At 39.7% G+C, this 15119-nt stretch overlaps 1 protein-coding gene across 2 annotated transcripts in view; it reads left to right on the top strand.

Moving 5' to 3' along the window:
* The first annotated feature begins 2192 nt into the window (after window positions 1-2192).
* The window catches only part of LOC308619375 (contactin-associated protein-like 3), a 180896-nt gene continuing 167969 nt past the window's right edge, over window positions 2193-15119 (top strand). For both annotated transcript variants that reach the window (XM_081238048.1, XM_081238047.1), the window contains exon 1: window positions 2193-2367. In XM_081238048.1, the coding sequence (XP_081094174.1) occupies window positions 2283-2367 (85 nt within the window). In that variant the 5' untranslated portion in view covers window positions 2193-2282. The remainder of the gene's footprint in view (window positions 2368-15119) is intronic.

Consider the following 15119-nt stretch of genomic DNA (forward strand, 5'->3'; position numbering starts at 1 on the left):
GCCTCCTCACCTGGGGCTGCCCTTGTCTTGGAAGATCATGTAATAGCCCCAGTGCTGTCCAGTGGTCAATGCTGTCCACTGCACAAGGACATCTGCCTGCAAATCTCAATTCCTTGTGTGCTGTTTCATCTCTGACTTGTGAAAATCCATCCTGAATGTCTGCTCAAGTAATTTACCAGCATTGTCCTTTTTGGTTTTAATTGACATCAATTACTGAGGCGCCTTCTAACCCATTTTAAATGGATTTCCTATGAACAACTGAATAGAGTTTTCACAGGTGACAACTTTTCTGTTTCAGAAACCTGAGGGCCGGTGAGAAGGGGTTTCAGAGCTCAGCTGACCTGGCTTCCAAGTCTGGCTTGCTTTGTGACACATTCCTTATACTCTCTGAGGTTAGTCTGTCTATCCATTAAATGGGCATAGTAACATTTACATCAAAGGAATGCTGTGACCATTTATTTAGTTTACACACACACAGACTGTCTGTTGTATAGGCTTTAAAAAATATTAGACACTTAATGTAAATCATTAATTTATTTTTGCTTTAAAAATGAGAAATAAAATATTCAGGTTCTGGGACATGTATTAGGCACTGGGAAAATGTCTGACTAATAAATGAAGGTAACTCTACCGCTTGTGGCTTTTTTCAAGGTTCTAAATGCACCCTCCGAGCAAGCTTTGCTCAGTGTTTCCCAGGACTGCTGATTGATGGGGTGGGTGGGAAGAGTTCCTGATTCCCAGGGGCCCTGAGTAGGAGTGGAGAAAGCTGGAAAATTGGGATTAGAATCTACATATTTGGGTCAAATTCTACTGGTAAATTCTGTGGCCTTGCCAAGCTATTTACATTTTCGATTCCTGTTTTTGTTTTTTACCCAGGTTGCAGAGTAGAAATAATAAAAACACCTTTTCTGCTTTGTTATCAGGCATATAATGCCCTGCTCAAGGTTAAAGTTACTTTCATATTCTGATCACCTTGGATGGTGCAAGAATGCCTGGACCCTGTTCCTAAGTCTCAGCACATTTGTCATGAGTCTGGTCACAGTTTTAGGAGAGTATTGATCCTAGTGATGCCATGCTCATTCCTCCTTCATTTACATCTGCTGGCAGCCTCTTTAGGAAGTAGAGGAGGCCACGTGACTTACCTCAAGGTCATGGATCTTGAAATCCTTCCTCCATGGGCCATGAGGCCTCTATCTGTATACTCTGAAACAATTTATCTATCTATTTATCTATCTATCTATCTATCCATTTATTTATCTATCTATCCATTTATTTATTTATTGAAGATGCCTTTTATATTCCATCATTTTTCAATATGAACGTTTGGGTGATTGTATTAAAGAATTTGAATGGAAAGGACTACACATACAGTATACAGAAGTTGATTCAAAACTCTTCATTCTTCAATTAAATGTATTCAATTTACCTGCTTAACATAAGGTAACTTCCATGATGATATTTGGAGTAAGATTCCTTCTCCCAGGATGCCAGTGTTTAGTTTTATATATCTGCTGACCACAATTCTCAAATCTCCAAGTAGGAATATACATAATAAAATTCTGACATTATAGTAGAAGTCGGGTCGGTGTTTTAATTAATTATTTTTTAATTTTAACTTTTTCCAGCTTTATTGAGATGTATTTTGACACATAACACTGTATATATAACCGTATATATTTCGAAATGATTACCATAATAAGGTTCTTTAGATTTTTATTTTTAAATATGAATCATTAAATGAGTTGAGAAAACAAAAGCAGTCTTTTTTACAACAGTTCTCAGTACATGTAAATATTTTCTTCAAACCGGATTAGTTACTTGTCCTAACTTCTTTTCAACCAAAAAAAAAAAAAAAAAAACATTTTTCCTAGCATCAGTGTTAATGTTCCAGCATCGTCAGCGTGGTGAAGCTCGGTCTCAGACTGAAGTCCACTGAACCGCTCAGCTGTTCAGAGTGGGAAACCTGCAGGTGAAGGAGCTAGAACCGCGGATTCGGATTCGGAGCGAGCGCAGGTTGAAGACCTTCACCGACTTGACTCGCACTTCCTCCCGCCACCGCCAGGAGCGCCCGGGACGCGTGGAGCTCGCAGCACGGCGGGAACGGGTGGGGGTGGGGGTGTGGCTGCAGGCTGGGGCTCCCGCCCCGCCGGCTGCGCGGGTTCGCCGAGCCGGGAGGAGGGACCGCTGGCTACCCCGAGCGGGAGGGAGCTTGCAGACCCCGGCTCAGAGCAGCTGTCTGGACACCGTGGGTTTTGGGGTGGGGAGCCCCGGCGACTGTGAACATGGACCCCGCCACGGGAGCCTGTCTCAGGATGCTCTTTCTTTTGTCTGCCCAGCCCTGGAGTACATTAGCGGCAGGGAATACTTGTGAGTACAGCAAATCTTTTAAAACTTATACTGACAACCTAGAGTTCGTGTTTTTTTTAAAAAAAATTTTGTCGGTGTGCTGTTGTTTTGAATATTTATTGAGAAAGCTCAAGTTCTAGTAAAACCTAAAATTAGCATGAGAATATTGAGGCGGAGAGAGACCAGAGCGAGAATAGCAGGAGGTGAGGAGAGAAGAGCATGCCAATATGTCATTTATTTCTTTTTACTATGACTACATTTTGCAGGATTTACGTCAGAAAGGAAATCGCTGGCCGACCTGGCCGTGTCCTGCATTAGCGTAGACGTTTGCAGTTGGCGCCCTGCGGAATCGGGTACCAAGAACTCGGGCGCTGCATTGGCGGGCAGGCTCCGCAGCAGAGCCCAGGCGGCAAACCTGGATAGTCCCCAGAATTACGAGAAGGAGAGACCCCTCAGAAGTAGAAGGCTTTTGCTTAAAGGAAAAACATAACCTGCCATTCAGGTTCATTTGCAAGTGCACATGCTTGTATATTGTGATGTGCTGTGTTTCTGATTTTGTTGGTTCAGTGAAGATGTATTAACCTCTCAGTTCTGGGCTGGCAATGTGAGTCTGATCTAAAGATGCTAGCCAGATTGATTCAGCGGACCTCCAGGCATTTTAATCTGGAAATCAGAAAAAGTTTTCGAAGTGTTATTCAGATTGAAATCTCCATCATAGGGCTTTTCTTTCCTTGAGGGATTTTAAGAAAGTTCCCTTAGTCCTACATCCACACCCCATCCCCCTCAAGAATTTTTTAAAAATCAGGTTGTAGGGAGTAAGGCAAGCTATTATGCATTTCAAGAAAGTGCTAGTAGGCATGTTAGAAACCGACCTTGCTGCTGGGTATCCAGTTTTATCTGGGGGTGGGGTGGGCTGGGGAACTCTGCCCTTACCAGGAAGTTTGTGCTAAAGTGAAAAGCATTTTGTACAAATAGTTACCCTTCCAGCATTCATCCATATATGTATGCCCCGAGGCTGTGATAAGTCTGTGTTGTCATCATGTAGTATCAGCTCATTTAATGCCATGTTATATGAGTCACTCCTGAAAATGAGCCTTAGTCTCCTTTAAGAAAATACTGTCCCGTGTTTCAGACAGGATTTTAATTGAGCTTTGGGCACAATTTCCATGAATCAATTAAAATGGGGGCATCTACATGAAATCCTTAGGTCCTGCAGTAAAGCATTTATCGCTTTGCTAAGAAATTAAAAATGACTAGTATTCAATGATTTGCTAGTATAAAAGAATTATAGAACAATTTAACATAGTACACTGAGGGGCAGTTAGAGAGTCACCAGAGGTCATTCTTACTTAAAAGACACATGGCTTCAAAAATCCTCCCCTTGGAAGAAGAGTGCTGCGCTGCCTTTCTTGTCTCCTTAGTTGTGATTACAGGATACTGCAAGATCAGTTATTTTGATATTTCTTTATTTTCTGTTTGTATTTTATTCCCTGAAATCCACAGAGGTATCATGTTCTTCACACTGAGCATCTTTTTTTAAGAGTCACATGCTCTGAGGTGCTCCGTGTCTGAAGATCCAGGCAGATATCCTCTTATGAATTGGATATATCTCTAAGCTCAGTTCGTCTGGGTCTCCGGCTGACTCTTCAATTGTCAATGCTGGTTTTCACTTTTCAGCCTCTGTTTTATTTAGATGTGTTTAGTACTCTTACTAAAAGTTAAGTAAGTTGAAAGTACCTACGTAAATTTGCATGGCTAAGAACATTTTAGATGCTATGGTTAGAGTCCTTGATCACCACAAAGATGGCTATTATAGTTGTTCAAGTGTCAAGTATATATTTAAATGTCTTTGCAAACTTAAAGATTCATAGAGGCTACACAAACTGTGTTTGATAGTTGCTTGCTAATCTCATTTGACAGTATCCTTTGTAGCAGTGGAAGTAATGGTGAATGAATCTTATTATAGTCTAGATGAGCTAATTTGACCAATTGGGTTTTTCCTTAACTCTCGAATATTTGGGAGGTGTTTGTTTGTATGTGTAGATGTATATACAAGCAAGGTATTTCAAACCCATATTTGAAATTTGTTACTACATAAATCAAGGTGGAGGGTTCTTTTAGTCCTGTCCCATCATTTGAGAAATTCTAAAGAGGAGTGTGCCAGCAGGATGGGATTTAGGCTACCAACAAGAGATCACGAACATCAGCATTTGCTCAAGTGTTTTGATCGCTAACCTTTTACTCCTAAGAAGGGTTTTAAGAACTCAAGTAATCTTTTCAGACAAGACTTTAAAACTAACACAAATGAAATATTCTTGAGCCCTGATAAAATAATGAGAACTGTATGTAAATTTTTAAAAAGTTAAAGATCTTCTCCCCAGGAGGATACAGTGACCTTTTTCCTCTATTTACAACTGGTTCTCAGTAGTAAATTAGTCAGACGGGGGGTCAACCTGGGTGAGGTTCTGGCATAAGACATACTCTCATACAGAACTTGGTTGAAACATTTGACATCTCAGAAATTATCCATGTTTTGACATGAATCTTTATAATTAATGGGAAATTTTAAGTCCGGAGGAGTCTACACAGGGCGAGAGTAATGTTTCTAAATAGCCGAAAACATGGGCTTTTTTTTTTTTTCTCTTATTCTCTGTCTTTTTGAAGATAAAACAAGTTGAATGGACAGCATGCTCTAAAATATGGCCTAGGACCCGATCGTTAAAAATTGTGCGTCTCTACTTGGTCTGCCTTCTAGAACTCTTTGTATTTAGTCAAGATGAAAGTGTTATTCTAATGGGGTTATCCCCTTAGATGGAACACAAGAGGAAAGTTAGAATATAGATTCCAAGTTATAGTGCTGTTTTCCAGAAGTTGTTGTGCAGACAGTGGTTGGTTCGCTCACTTCCTACCATGAGCCACAAGTGGAAGAGGGCAATAGCTCTCTGTTTTAGGATTATCCCTGTGAATCTACTATTTGTTTATGAACTTTCAGACCTTTTGGGGGGGGGAGGAAGAAGAGATATAATCTGAATAAGAAAATGTCAATATTTTGATTGCATATTTAGTGTTGTAAATCTGTCTCCTGGATCGCATGTCACTTTGAGGAGTAATGTTCACCCTTTCCCGATTAAGGAACAACACAATTGGAATTTACAGCTGAATTATTTTCCCCATGTAAGTAAAGTACAAGCTACAGCTAGTAGCTGCTGTCCTCCCTAACTCTACTTCCCAGTGAATAGAAAAAGGACTGAAGGCTCTGAAAAGGACTGAAGCCAGTGTTCGACATTTCAGCCGCTGTTGATGGTGATTATTTGATGTAAATGATGACATTTATAGATGGAGGGGTTCAATTTAGTGAGTGTTACACACTCATCCGCACCTTGTTAAATCTCAGTACTTGTAATTTTCTCTAGAAGTCTCCTTTTGTTTCCTTCCCCTGTCAAAAGTGCCCTTCTTGTTGTGAGAATAAAAGATGTATTTCTGGCCCACTACAGGTGGGGCACACAACTTGAATCACTGTTCTAGGAGTGGTAATCAGGATTTGTTTTTATCCAACAATGTCTCTTCCCTGTTACGTCCTGCATATATATGAGAGGTCTCTGCCCTTGGTTGGGAGAGCAGATCAAGCCCATTTTGTTGGCCAACATGAGAGACCAACACGTGATCTTCATGTAATACCTAGTGCTTGATCTAGGCCAATATATTAGCACCTCAATTTGCAGATTTGTATCAGATTTGAATCCTTTCTTCACTGGAGTAATGGCTCCTTATGTGCTAAAGTGTTACTGTATCATCTTTAATGAAAGTTTATTAATATGATCCTCTAATAGATATTATCACACAATATTATTCTTTTAAAATAAAAATAACATACATAGTATAATAGTGAGACACTTGTTGTATAAATTATCCTAACCCAATAACATGATTAACCTTAAGAATTTGGTATAAAAATATCTGCATTGCAGAATGGAGGAACTGAACATAATGCTACAACTGCTAAGAAGTATAAAATCGTGAGAATTGATGTAGGTGAATGTCTAATAGTGTGTTTATCATATGTCTCTTCTCAAGGATATTGTTTGTCAGAACTCCTGTCATTTCAATGGACAGAGATTCTTTGTAATTGTTTGCTAAGTGTCATCAACATATTATATTGCTATGTGAGCACAGTCAATCTCAAGTAATGCCACGTGTGCTAAGACAATACAGTCCATAAAGAAGTTTTCACCTTGAGTAATATGGACTAAAATCCTGCTACTGTTTTAATTGGTGCAGGCTTCTTTTTTCCTCAGTAGTGTGCCAGTGGTTTTCTAGAGTGAGTCGAATCCTCCAAGTTAATCAGGATTATCCCTGTGAATCTACTGTTTCTTTATGAATTTTCAGATCTTTGGGGAGGAAGAAGAGATATAATCTGAATAAGAAAATGTCAGTATTTTGGTTGATATTTAGATTGAATTATTTATGTCTGCCTATTTCTGAAAGGCATTAGACCATATGTAATATGTTCCTTGGTTTAGGGAGGGAGCCTATCAGAGGATGTGCCCCTGGAGCAGGTGAATGGGGAATCCATTCGTGATTCAGTGAAACATGCTGGGGAGAATGAGCATAGAATATAGAGAGAAGTATTTAGTAAGCACTGGAGCTTGGACTTTTTGGAAAGAGTCTTCAACAAACTGGTAAACGGACCGTGTTTTTAAAAAAATCATATTTGAATAAACTTCCCAGAAACACTGAGGTCAGAATATTTTTGAAAATTTAGGGAAAACAACAACACTTTTTTCTCCAAAAAACTTACAAAGTCCATGTGACTATCGACACAGAGTGACAGGCAAGGCTAGAGCTGTGAGGTTCCTGAAGCTTATGCAACTGGGGGAGACTCTTTAAGCAAACAAACAAACAAAATGACCCTAAAGGCACATTATCAGTGACCCTCCCACGCCTGAAAGCCTGTTCTGGGGAGAAGACTGGAGGTCAAGAATGTCTGCTCCTTTCAGCTGATTTGGAAAAAAAAACCCAAATCATTCAAAAGTACTAAATAAAGGACACATTCACTAATGAAAATCTCAATTAACTGAGCAAATCTGAATTTGAATTTTTCCCTTTAAATCAAAATCAGAATTTGAATATACAAGTATGCTTATAAAAGTATAAAAGAGTTCAAACAATTTGGAATGAATAGATCCAGGGTTTACCTGCAATTCTAATTCTAATCCTGAAAAACAAATATGAAATTAACCTCTGGATCTTCTCCCCACTTACTTTTCAGAGCCTTTAAAGGCTTGGCTTCAACATACAAAGTTCTTCAGAGCAACTTCCAAAGTGTTCCCACTCCTATCTGCCTACCTGGGGCCCGCTGCGGTGCTGATTGCTATAGGCTCTGTTGTATCGTATTGAATAACTTTTAAAAACTGAATTATTTATGTCTACCTATTTCTGAGAGGCAGTAAACCATATGTAATAACGTTCCTTCAAAATATCATACTTGTTTTTTCCAGTTTGAGTTCTATGGCATAAGGTTAAAATCTGTGTGCTAATTAAAGTTACACACAACTTGTAAATACTGTAAAAACTAACACAACATTGTAAATCAACTATACTCCAATGTAAAATAAAAAGTTAAAAAAGGAGAGGGTATGATAGAGTGACCTGTTGACATTATTGCAGGAACATTGTTTAATAGGCCCACATGATTGTTTAATTACCTAGAAGAATGCACCCATGTCTGATTTGGTCATTTACTATTTGATTGGAGTTTAGACGCTGAAATTGATGATTTCTTTTTTTTTTTTTTCAGGGACATATGGTAACTACAAAGGACATTGATCAGTTTTTACGTAACCTAGCAATCTCATTCTAACGGTTCTTCCATAAATGCCTGTAAATTCCCAGTTTCTCAAAATGCTCTTTTACTGGATTAGTCATTAATGAGTTTATGATTCTTTGGCATGCATTTGTTCTATATTTGTACGTGTTGTGTTTTTAACTTTTTGAAAATAATGCTTTGACATAGAGATTGCACATGTCTGGTAGGTGTACACATAACCTTGTGTGATAATACATGTGCTTAGTTTGAGTGTTGCTTTACAATAAATTTCCTTTCTGGTTCATTAGAAGCTATACTTTTCAATAATAATATAGGGAGTCTGGCTAGCAATAAAAAATAAAAATATTCTCCTTAGTTTCCAGGTAGTGGGTATTTTCAATGTACTGATTTGAAATAGAATTGAAACATAAAGTACGTGAAATTTTGAGTAAAGTTAGAAACTATATAATTTTTATTTAAATATATGCCCATTTAATGGACCAGTTTTAAAAAAACACCTCCCTCCAAGGCTGTTAATCACAAATGAAAAAATGATATACTTTATCTAGGCTATGGCTTTTATTAAGTTTTTCCTTGGTAGTACATCAGGAAAAGATACTCGTGAAGGATGTGCTGGTTATAGCTACTCATGGAGAGAAACTTAAAAATATTTGTTTTTTTAACTGGCAAATATGGTACTTTTGGATGTGTCATTTTAGGGATATGGTAAATGGTGTATCAGATATTTACATTTATGTGTTCCTAAGTTGTATCAGCTGTGGTTCCATTTCTGGCCTTAGTGGCTGTCACCTGTGGAGAAGGAATTTTTATGCCACGTGTTCACTGGACCACTGTGGGAGGAAGGGGCTGGTGAACCTTGTTTGGAATCAGTGGCAGTTTCGATAACCTCAGAAGCCACTTAACGCTGTGGTGTAGACCTAGGGTCCCCACATGCTCATTTCAGTAGCATCTCATTACTTGGGGTGTTCAAGACCCAAAAGAGCTTTCTCTGGAGCTTAGGAGCAAGCAGTGACATTGCTGCTTGGATGAATGCAGGAGCAACCTGCTGCCTTGAGACATAAGACCAGAACTGCCACCTGCAGTTCTCAAGGTTGTAATTAGTTTTTATTTTAACGTTTATAAATCCTCAGGCAACCAAAGAGCTTGATAAAGTTAAGCTAAATACACTCTTTCTCGGAGTGGTGAATCGGTGGGAGAAGTGGCAGAATGAACCCTGTGTGTGTATGTATGTTTGTGTGTCTTAAGGGAGGCTGGTTGGGTAGAGAGACCTGCTGAAGGAATTAAAAACCACTGTCAATAGTTGTAAGAGAGGCACAGATTGGATTAGGTGGCAATCCAGTTATGTGGGATTGAGCTATTTCTTACTTGTTACCATGCAGAATGGATATCCTCCACTTTGGATTTCTGAGCATGTGAGCAATCAGGAAATACAAAGACATCTGCCCTGATCCAGTTGAACCCCAGTTGAAGCTATTGCCTTCACGTGTCGGAGGTGTTTTGTGTTCTAGGATATTGGTATGCAGCCACCTTTAGAACCAGCAGCACTTAACCTGCCTCTGAGGCCTTCCCAGGTCCTGGTTCCTGTTAATATAGTTCTAAGGAATGGCTGGTAGGATTTTGATTTAAAGGTGAGTAGATATAATAAAGGGAATCTGATTAGCATTAGAAAATAATTCAGTAATTTGATTCAGGTCAAGGAAAGTAATTTTAATATAAACTATTATGGAAGAAAATATTTTAAGAACTGTTAACTATTTTAATGTCTCAGATTTGGCTGATGTAAGAAAAATAACATGTTTCTATAGACATCTGTTCAAATGTTTGGAGATTACCAAAATTAAGGATTTGTCATGTAGCTTTACGCTTGCTTTGTCTTTGATGATTAGAAACTTGAGAATAAGGACATTGCTATATACTAAAAGTATAAAAATACAACATAAAAAGAAAAAAATAGCTGTGTAATGTCATCAAGCTGGCTATCTGCTGTGTGTCTGTGATTCTTAGGCTTCTCTGCAACGTTGTGTTAATTCACGGAAGTTTTCTTTTTTTAATTAATTAATTGATTTATTTATTTTTGGCTGTGTTGGGTCTTCATTGCAGCACTGAGGCTACGGGCTTCTTCTAGTTGCGGCCAGCGGGGGTTACTCTTTGTTGTGGTGCGCGGGCTTCTCATTGAGGTGCCTTCTCTTGTTTCGGAGCAGGGGCTCTAGGCGCAAGGGCTTCAGTAGTTGTGGTGCGTGGGCTTAGTTGCTCCGCGGCATGTGGGATCTTCCGGGACCAGGGATCGAACCCATGTCCCCTGCATTGGCAGGCGGACTCTTAACCACTACTCCACCAGGGAAGTCCCGATTCATGGAAGTTCTGATCAGAAAACCTGTGAGCCTTGACACTTCAGAGCACATCCTTTTCTGTGGTGTGAACCATGCCGTCATTGCGAGGAGTTAAAAAAAACTGGGGGACTGAAAGAGGATATGTTGAATAGAGTTTAGTTAAGGTATGTATAAGAGGGTTTAAGGGAGCAAACGTCAAATTCCTCTTTGTTTTCTTAAAGTGACAAGGAACATTTCTGAAAAATACTTTTTCTGGCATAGAACACAGTAGAATTGACAGATCTCAGAGTCAATTACCTATCAGAGGTAAGTCAAATGATCTATTTTGAGCTACGGTACAAGGTTAACAAACATAACATTGATTTCCAGATTATAAGAATAAATTTTGGATCATATTTATTTACTATTCTTTTGTCATGATGAACTACTGATTTATTTTAAGAAACCTGAAAACCTGATCTTTGGGAGATTTGCATCGCTATGGACTGATTTCACTTGTTCTTCTTCTAAGTGATAGGATTCATTTGTTGGAAGATAGGCTGCATGTTTGCCTAGGAAAAGTTCCTTTTCCTCACGAATATTGCTGCAAGGTGAAACAGTGGGAAGATACATCCTGCAGGCTATTGCGCATTTGAGCATGAAAAAGACGTATGTTTTTTTTGTTTGTTTGTTTGTTTTTGCGGTACACGGGCCTCTCACTGCTGTGGCCTCTCCCGTTGTGGAGCACAGGCTCCGGACGTGCAGGCTCAGCGGCCATGGCTCATAGGCCCAGCCGCCCCGCGGCATGTGGGATCCTCCCGGACCGGGGCATGAACCCGCGTCCCCTGCATCGGCAGGCGGACTCTCAACCACTGCGCCACCAGGGAAGCCCCATATGTTGTATCTTAATCACGATCCCAGTTCCCTAGGGATGAGACTGGGTTACCCGCCCTCCCAAGGCCTCCCTCCCAACCCCCAGCATCAACATGCCCAGAGCCTCCATGAGCATCTTCCTCCATTTTCTTAGATGGAGGTGATGCCAAATGACTTCCTGGGATGACTTAACGTGGATTTGGACAGCCAAAGAGGTGTTCTTCCTCCTTCACTACTTCCTGTGGGATCCATCCCCCTGAGGTCTTCCACTGTTATTCCATTTCCCAGGTGTAAGAGGGACTGAAGTAGGAGGATGGCAGTGAGAATGAAAAAGTGACACTGCACACAAAGAACACTTTCAGGACTTAATGGATGTTTGATTATATGTGGAGTAATAAGAAACGGGAGTGTGAAAGACTGGGGTGTTGGCAAGTGACTTGAACAAAACTGGGAATTGTTGGTTCACATCATTTCATTTCAGGCAAGGTTAGATCCAGATAAGCCTGTGCCATTGGGATCAGCCTCTCTTCATCTTTCAGCTCTGTCTTCCCAGTGTCAGCTTGATGCTCAGGTAGGAATCTTCTTGGTAGCTCCATGTCCAAGGTCAACCTTCCTAGTCGCAGTGATAGAGAGAATGCTTTGCTCTATCTGGACTTTGGTCCTTATTACCCTGAAGCACTAAGCATGTATTTATTTGTTTATTCCCTCAACTCAAGCTCCAAGAAAGCAGAGACTTCCTCTTTCTTTTTTGTTGTTATTCCTACTTCCTAATCCCCAGAGCACAGGGATGGTCCTGGAAGACAGTGTGTTCTCAATACATATTTGTTGGATAAATAAAAAGGTGAATGATTCTCTTTCCCAAAACATCCAGCAAGATCCCCAGATCTGACTTTCACTGTTTTGTGTGTGTTGTGACTGCTCTTATCCAGCTACTGTGACAGGAAAGGGTGGCCCTCATGACCAGTGGTGGAGCCAGGAAGTGATTGCAACTTGATCCTTGACCAGGTGCTTTGACCGCATCACTTTGACAAGAAAGCAAAATGCACGATCCATTTAGGTAATTAGTTTAACATCTATTATGAAAAGCACTAGCTTTCAGTCTCTTATTGGCTTCATAGAACAGATGCTTGGTTACATGTCTCCCTCCTGAATCAGATCTTAAACTTCCTGAAAACAGAATCACGCTTCTTTGTTCCTACAGTGCTTTGCTGATGGTACTCAGTAAGTACCAAATAAATGGAGAAATTAATATATTTTAAATATGCTACCTTGAAAGTATATAGAATATCTGCAGAATCCCCCTGTGTATTTTATCATCATTTTTTAGGTGGCCTAATAAAAATGAATTTTTATGTGACTATCCCTGAGCTCTCTACTAGCCAAGTGATTTGTTCATGGAAGGATCCGTTGGCTGATTTTGAGTGTTTTGTTTTCTTCCAGTAGGAAAATTCCTGACATAATTTCTGACCCAAGGCTTTGATAAAAAGCATGGTGCCTATTCTAAGAGGTGCTGGGAAGCCCTGAGGGAGAGCTTGAAAAGGTCAGGTGTCAGGGGAACTACCAAAGACCAACAAGCAGCAAAGAGGAGGCCTTCTGGCAGGTATTATTAGGCAAGATGACTGTATCTAGAGAGATCTTGATCAAGTCTGATCTCAGCAAGCCTCCATATTCAGGAGGAGCCTGAAACAGAGGTGCCTGGGGGCAGTGTGTAATTGGCATTCCCCACAAGCCTGGTTCATAGTGTCTACCTGATACTTGAAGCAGCATCTAATCCAGGTGGGAAAGGCTCACTGCACATCAGGGCAGAGGGCTTGCAGGTGCACAGGTGGCCATTGCACTTCAGTGTAGGTGTCCAGTTGTCTCCTTGACACCCATGAGGCTAAATTCATTTGGGTCACAGCTGCCTCTGGGAGTGAGAACCATAGACTCTGTGTCCAGTAAACTCAACATCAAGTGAAAGCTCCCATTGTGCTTGCAGACTTGACCCCCTGATCTAGGGTGAGGGATTTCTGAGTCTGTTTATGGCTGGCCATTATTGTCAACAAAACCTGTTATTATCTTTGAGAAGTTTTATGACTAGCTAGCTCAAGGCATGACACAATGCACATGCTATCACTTAAAGACTCTCTATTTTCAAACAAAGATTGTTTGTATTTTCAGAATTACATAGAAGGGCACAGTGGAGGTATATAAATGAAGATGAGTCCAGCAGCACTCTTTCAAACAGCATAAAACTATAAAATTCAACAAGATGTACTAACATAATGAGTCACACTCTCAGATAGGCAGTGGAGTGGTTATGAAAGGAATGTTTGGATTAGGTTTCTGCTTCCACTGATTAATGCCAGCTGTGTGACCCTGGGTAATTTGCTTATCCTTTCTGTGTCTCAGTTTCCTTGTCTTCAAAAATATAAGTAATAATTATAACCCATCTCATAGACATGTTATGAAAATTAAATTAATTAATATATATAAATAATGCCTGGAACATAGTAAGTCCTCAGTGAACTTTAGCCATTACTATTGCTCCTGTTAATCTCAAGTGTAAAAACAGAAATGTGACTTTGGTCCATGACTTTGGGTAGAATAATCAGATAAGCAATTTTAGGGAAAGGCATTTATACTGGGTAGTTCCATTATTCAAAGTATTATCACTAATACTGCAAGATTAAGACAATATTACAAAAGAAGAATATTTAAAAATAAGTTTATGTCATAGAATTAGAAACTCTAACAGTACATTGATATGTTTCAGCTTTCTGTAATATTATATCTCGCTAAACAATAAAGCTTTTCAGATTAAGCTATTTGGATTAAATTGTCACTAGCAACTTTAACTTCTTTCAGTTTTATATATATATATATATATTTTTTAACATTTTTATTGGAGTATAATTGCTTTACAATGGTGTGTTAGTTTCTGCTTTATAACAAAGTGAATCAGTTATACATATACATATGTTCCCATATCTCTTCCCTCTTGTGTCTCCCTCCCGCCCACCCTCCCTATCCCACCCCTCTAGGTGGTCACAAACCACCTAGCTGATCTCCCTGTGCTATGCGGCTGCTTCCCACTAGCTATCTATTTTATGTTTGGTAGTGTATATATGTCCATGCCTCTCTCGGACTTTGTCACAGCTTACCCTTCCCCCTCCCCATATCCTCAAGTCCATGCTCTAGTAGGTCTGTGTCTTTATTCCCGTCTTACCCCTAGGTACTTCATGACCTTCTTTTTTTTTTCTTAGATTCCATATATATGTGTTAGCATATGGTATTTGTTTTTCTCTTTTTGACTTACTTCACTCTGTATGACAGACTCTAGGTCCATCCACCTCACTACAAATAACTCAATTTCGTTTCTTTTTATGGCTGAGGAATATTCCATTGTATATATGTGCCACATCTTCTTTATCCATTCATCTGCTGATGGACACTTAGGTTGCTTCCATGTCCTGGCTATTGTAAATAGAGCTGCAATGAACATTTGGTGCATGACTCTTTTTGAATTATGGTTTTCTCAGGGTATATGCCCAGTAGTGGGATTGCTGGGTCATATGGTAGTTCTATTTGTAGTTTTTTAAGGGACCTCCATACTGTTCTCCATAGTGGCTGTATCAATTTACATTCCCACCAGCAGTGCAAGAGTGTTCCCTTTTCTCCTCACCCTCTTCAGCATTTATTGTTTGTAGAGTTTTTGATGATGGCCATTCTGACCAGTGTGAGATAATATCTCATTGTAGTTTTGATTGGCATTTCTCTAATGA

This window comes from Mesoplodon bidens (assembly GCF_964165515.1).
Source record: "Mesoplodon bidens genome assembly, chromosome: 6".
NCBI classification, from domain to species: domain Eukaryota; kingdom Metazoa; phylum Chordata; class Mammalia; order Artiodactyla; family Ziphiidae; genus Mesoplodon; species Mesoplodon bidens.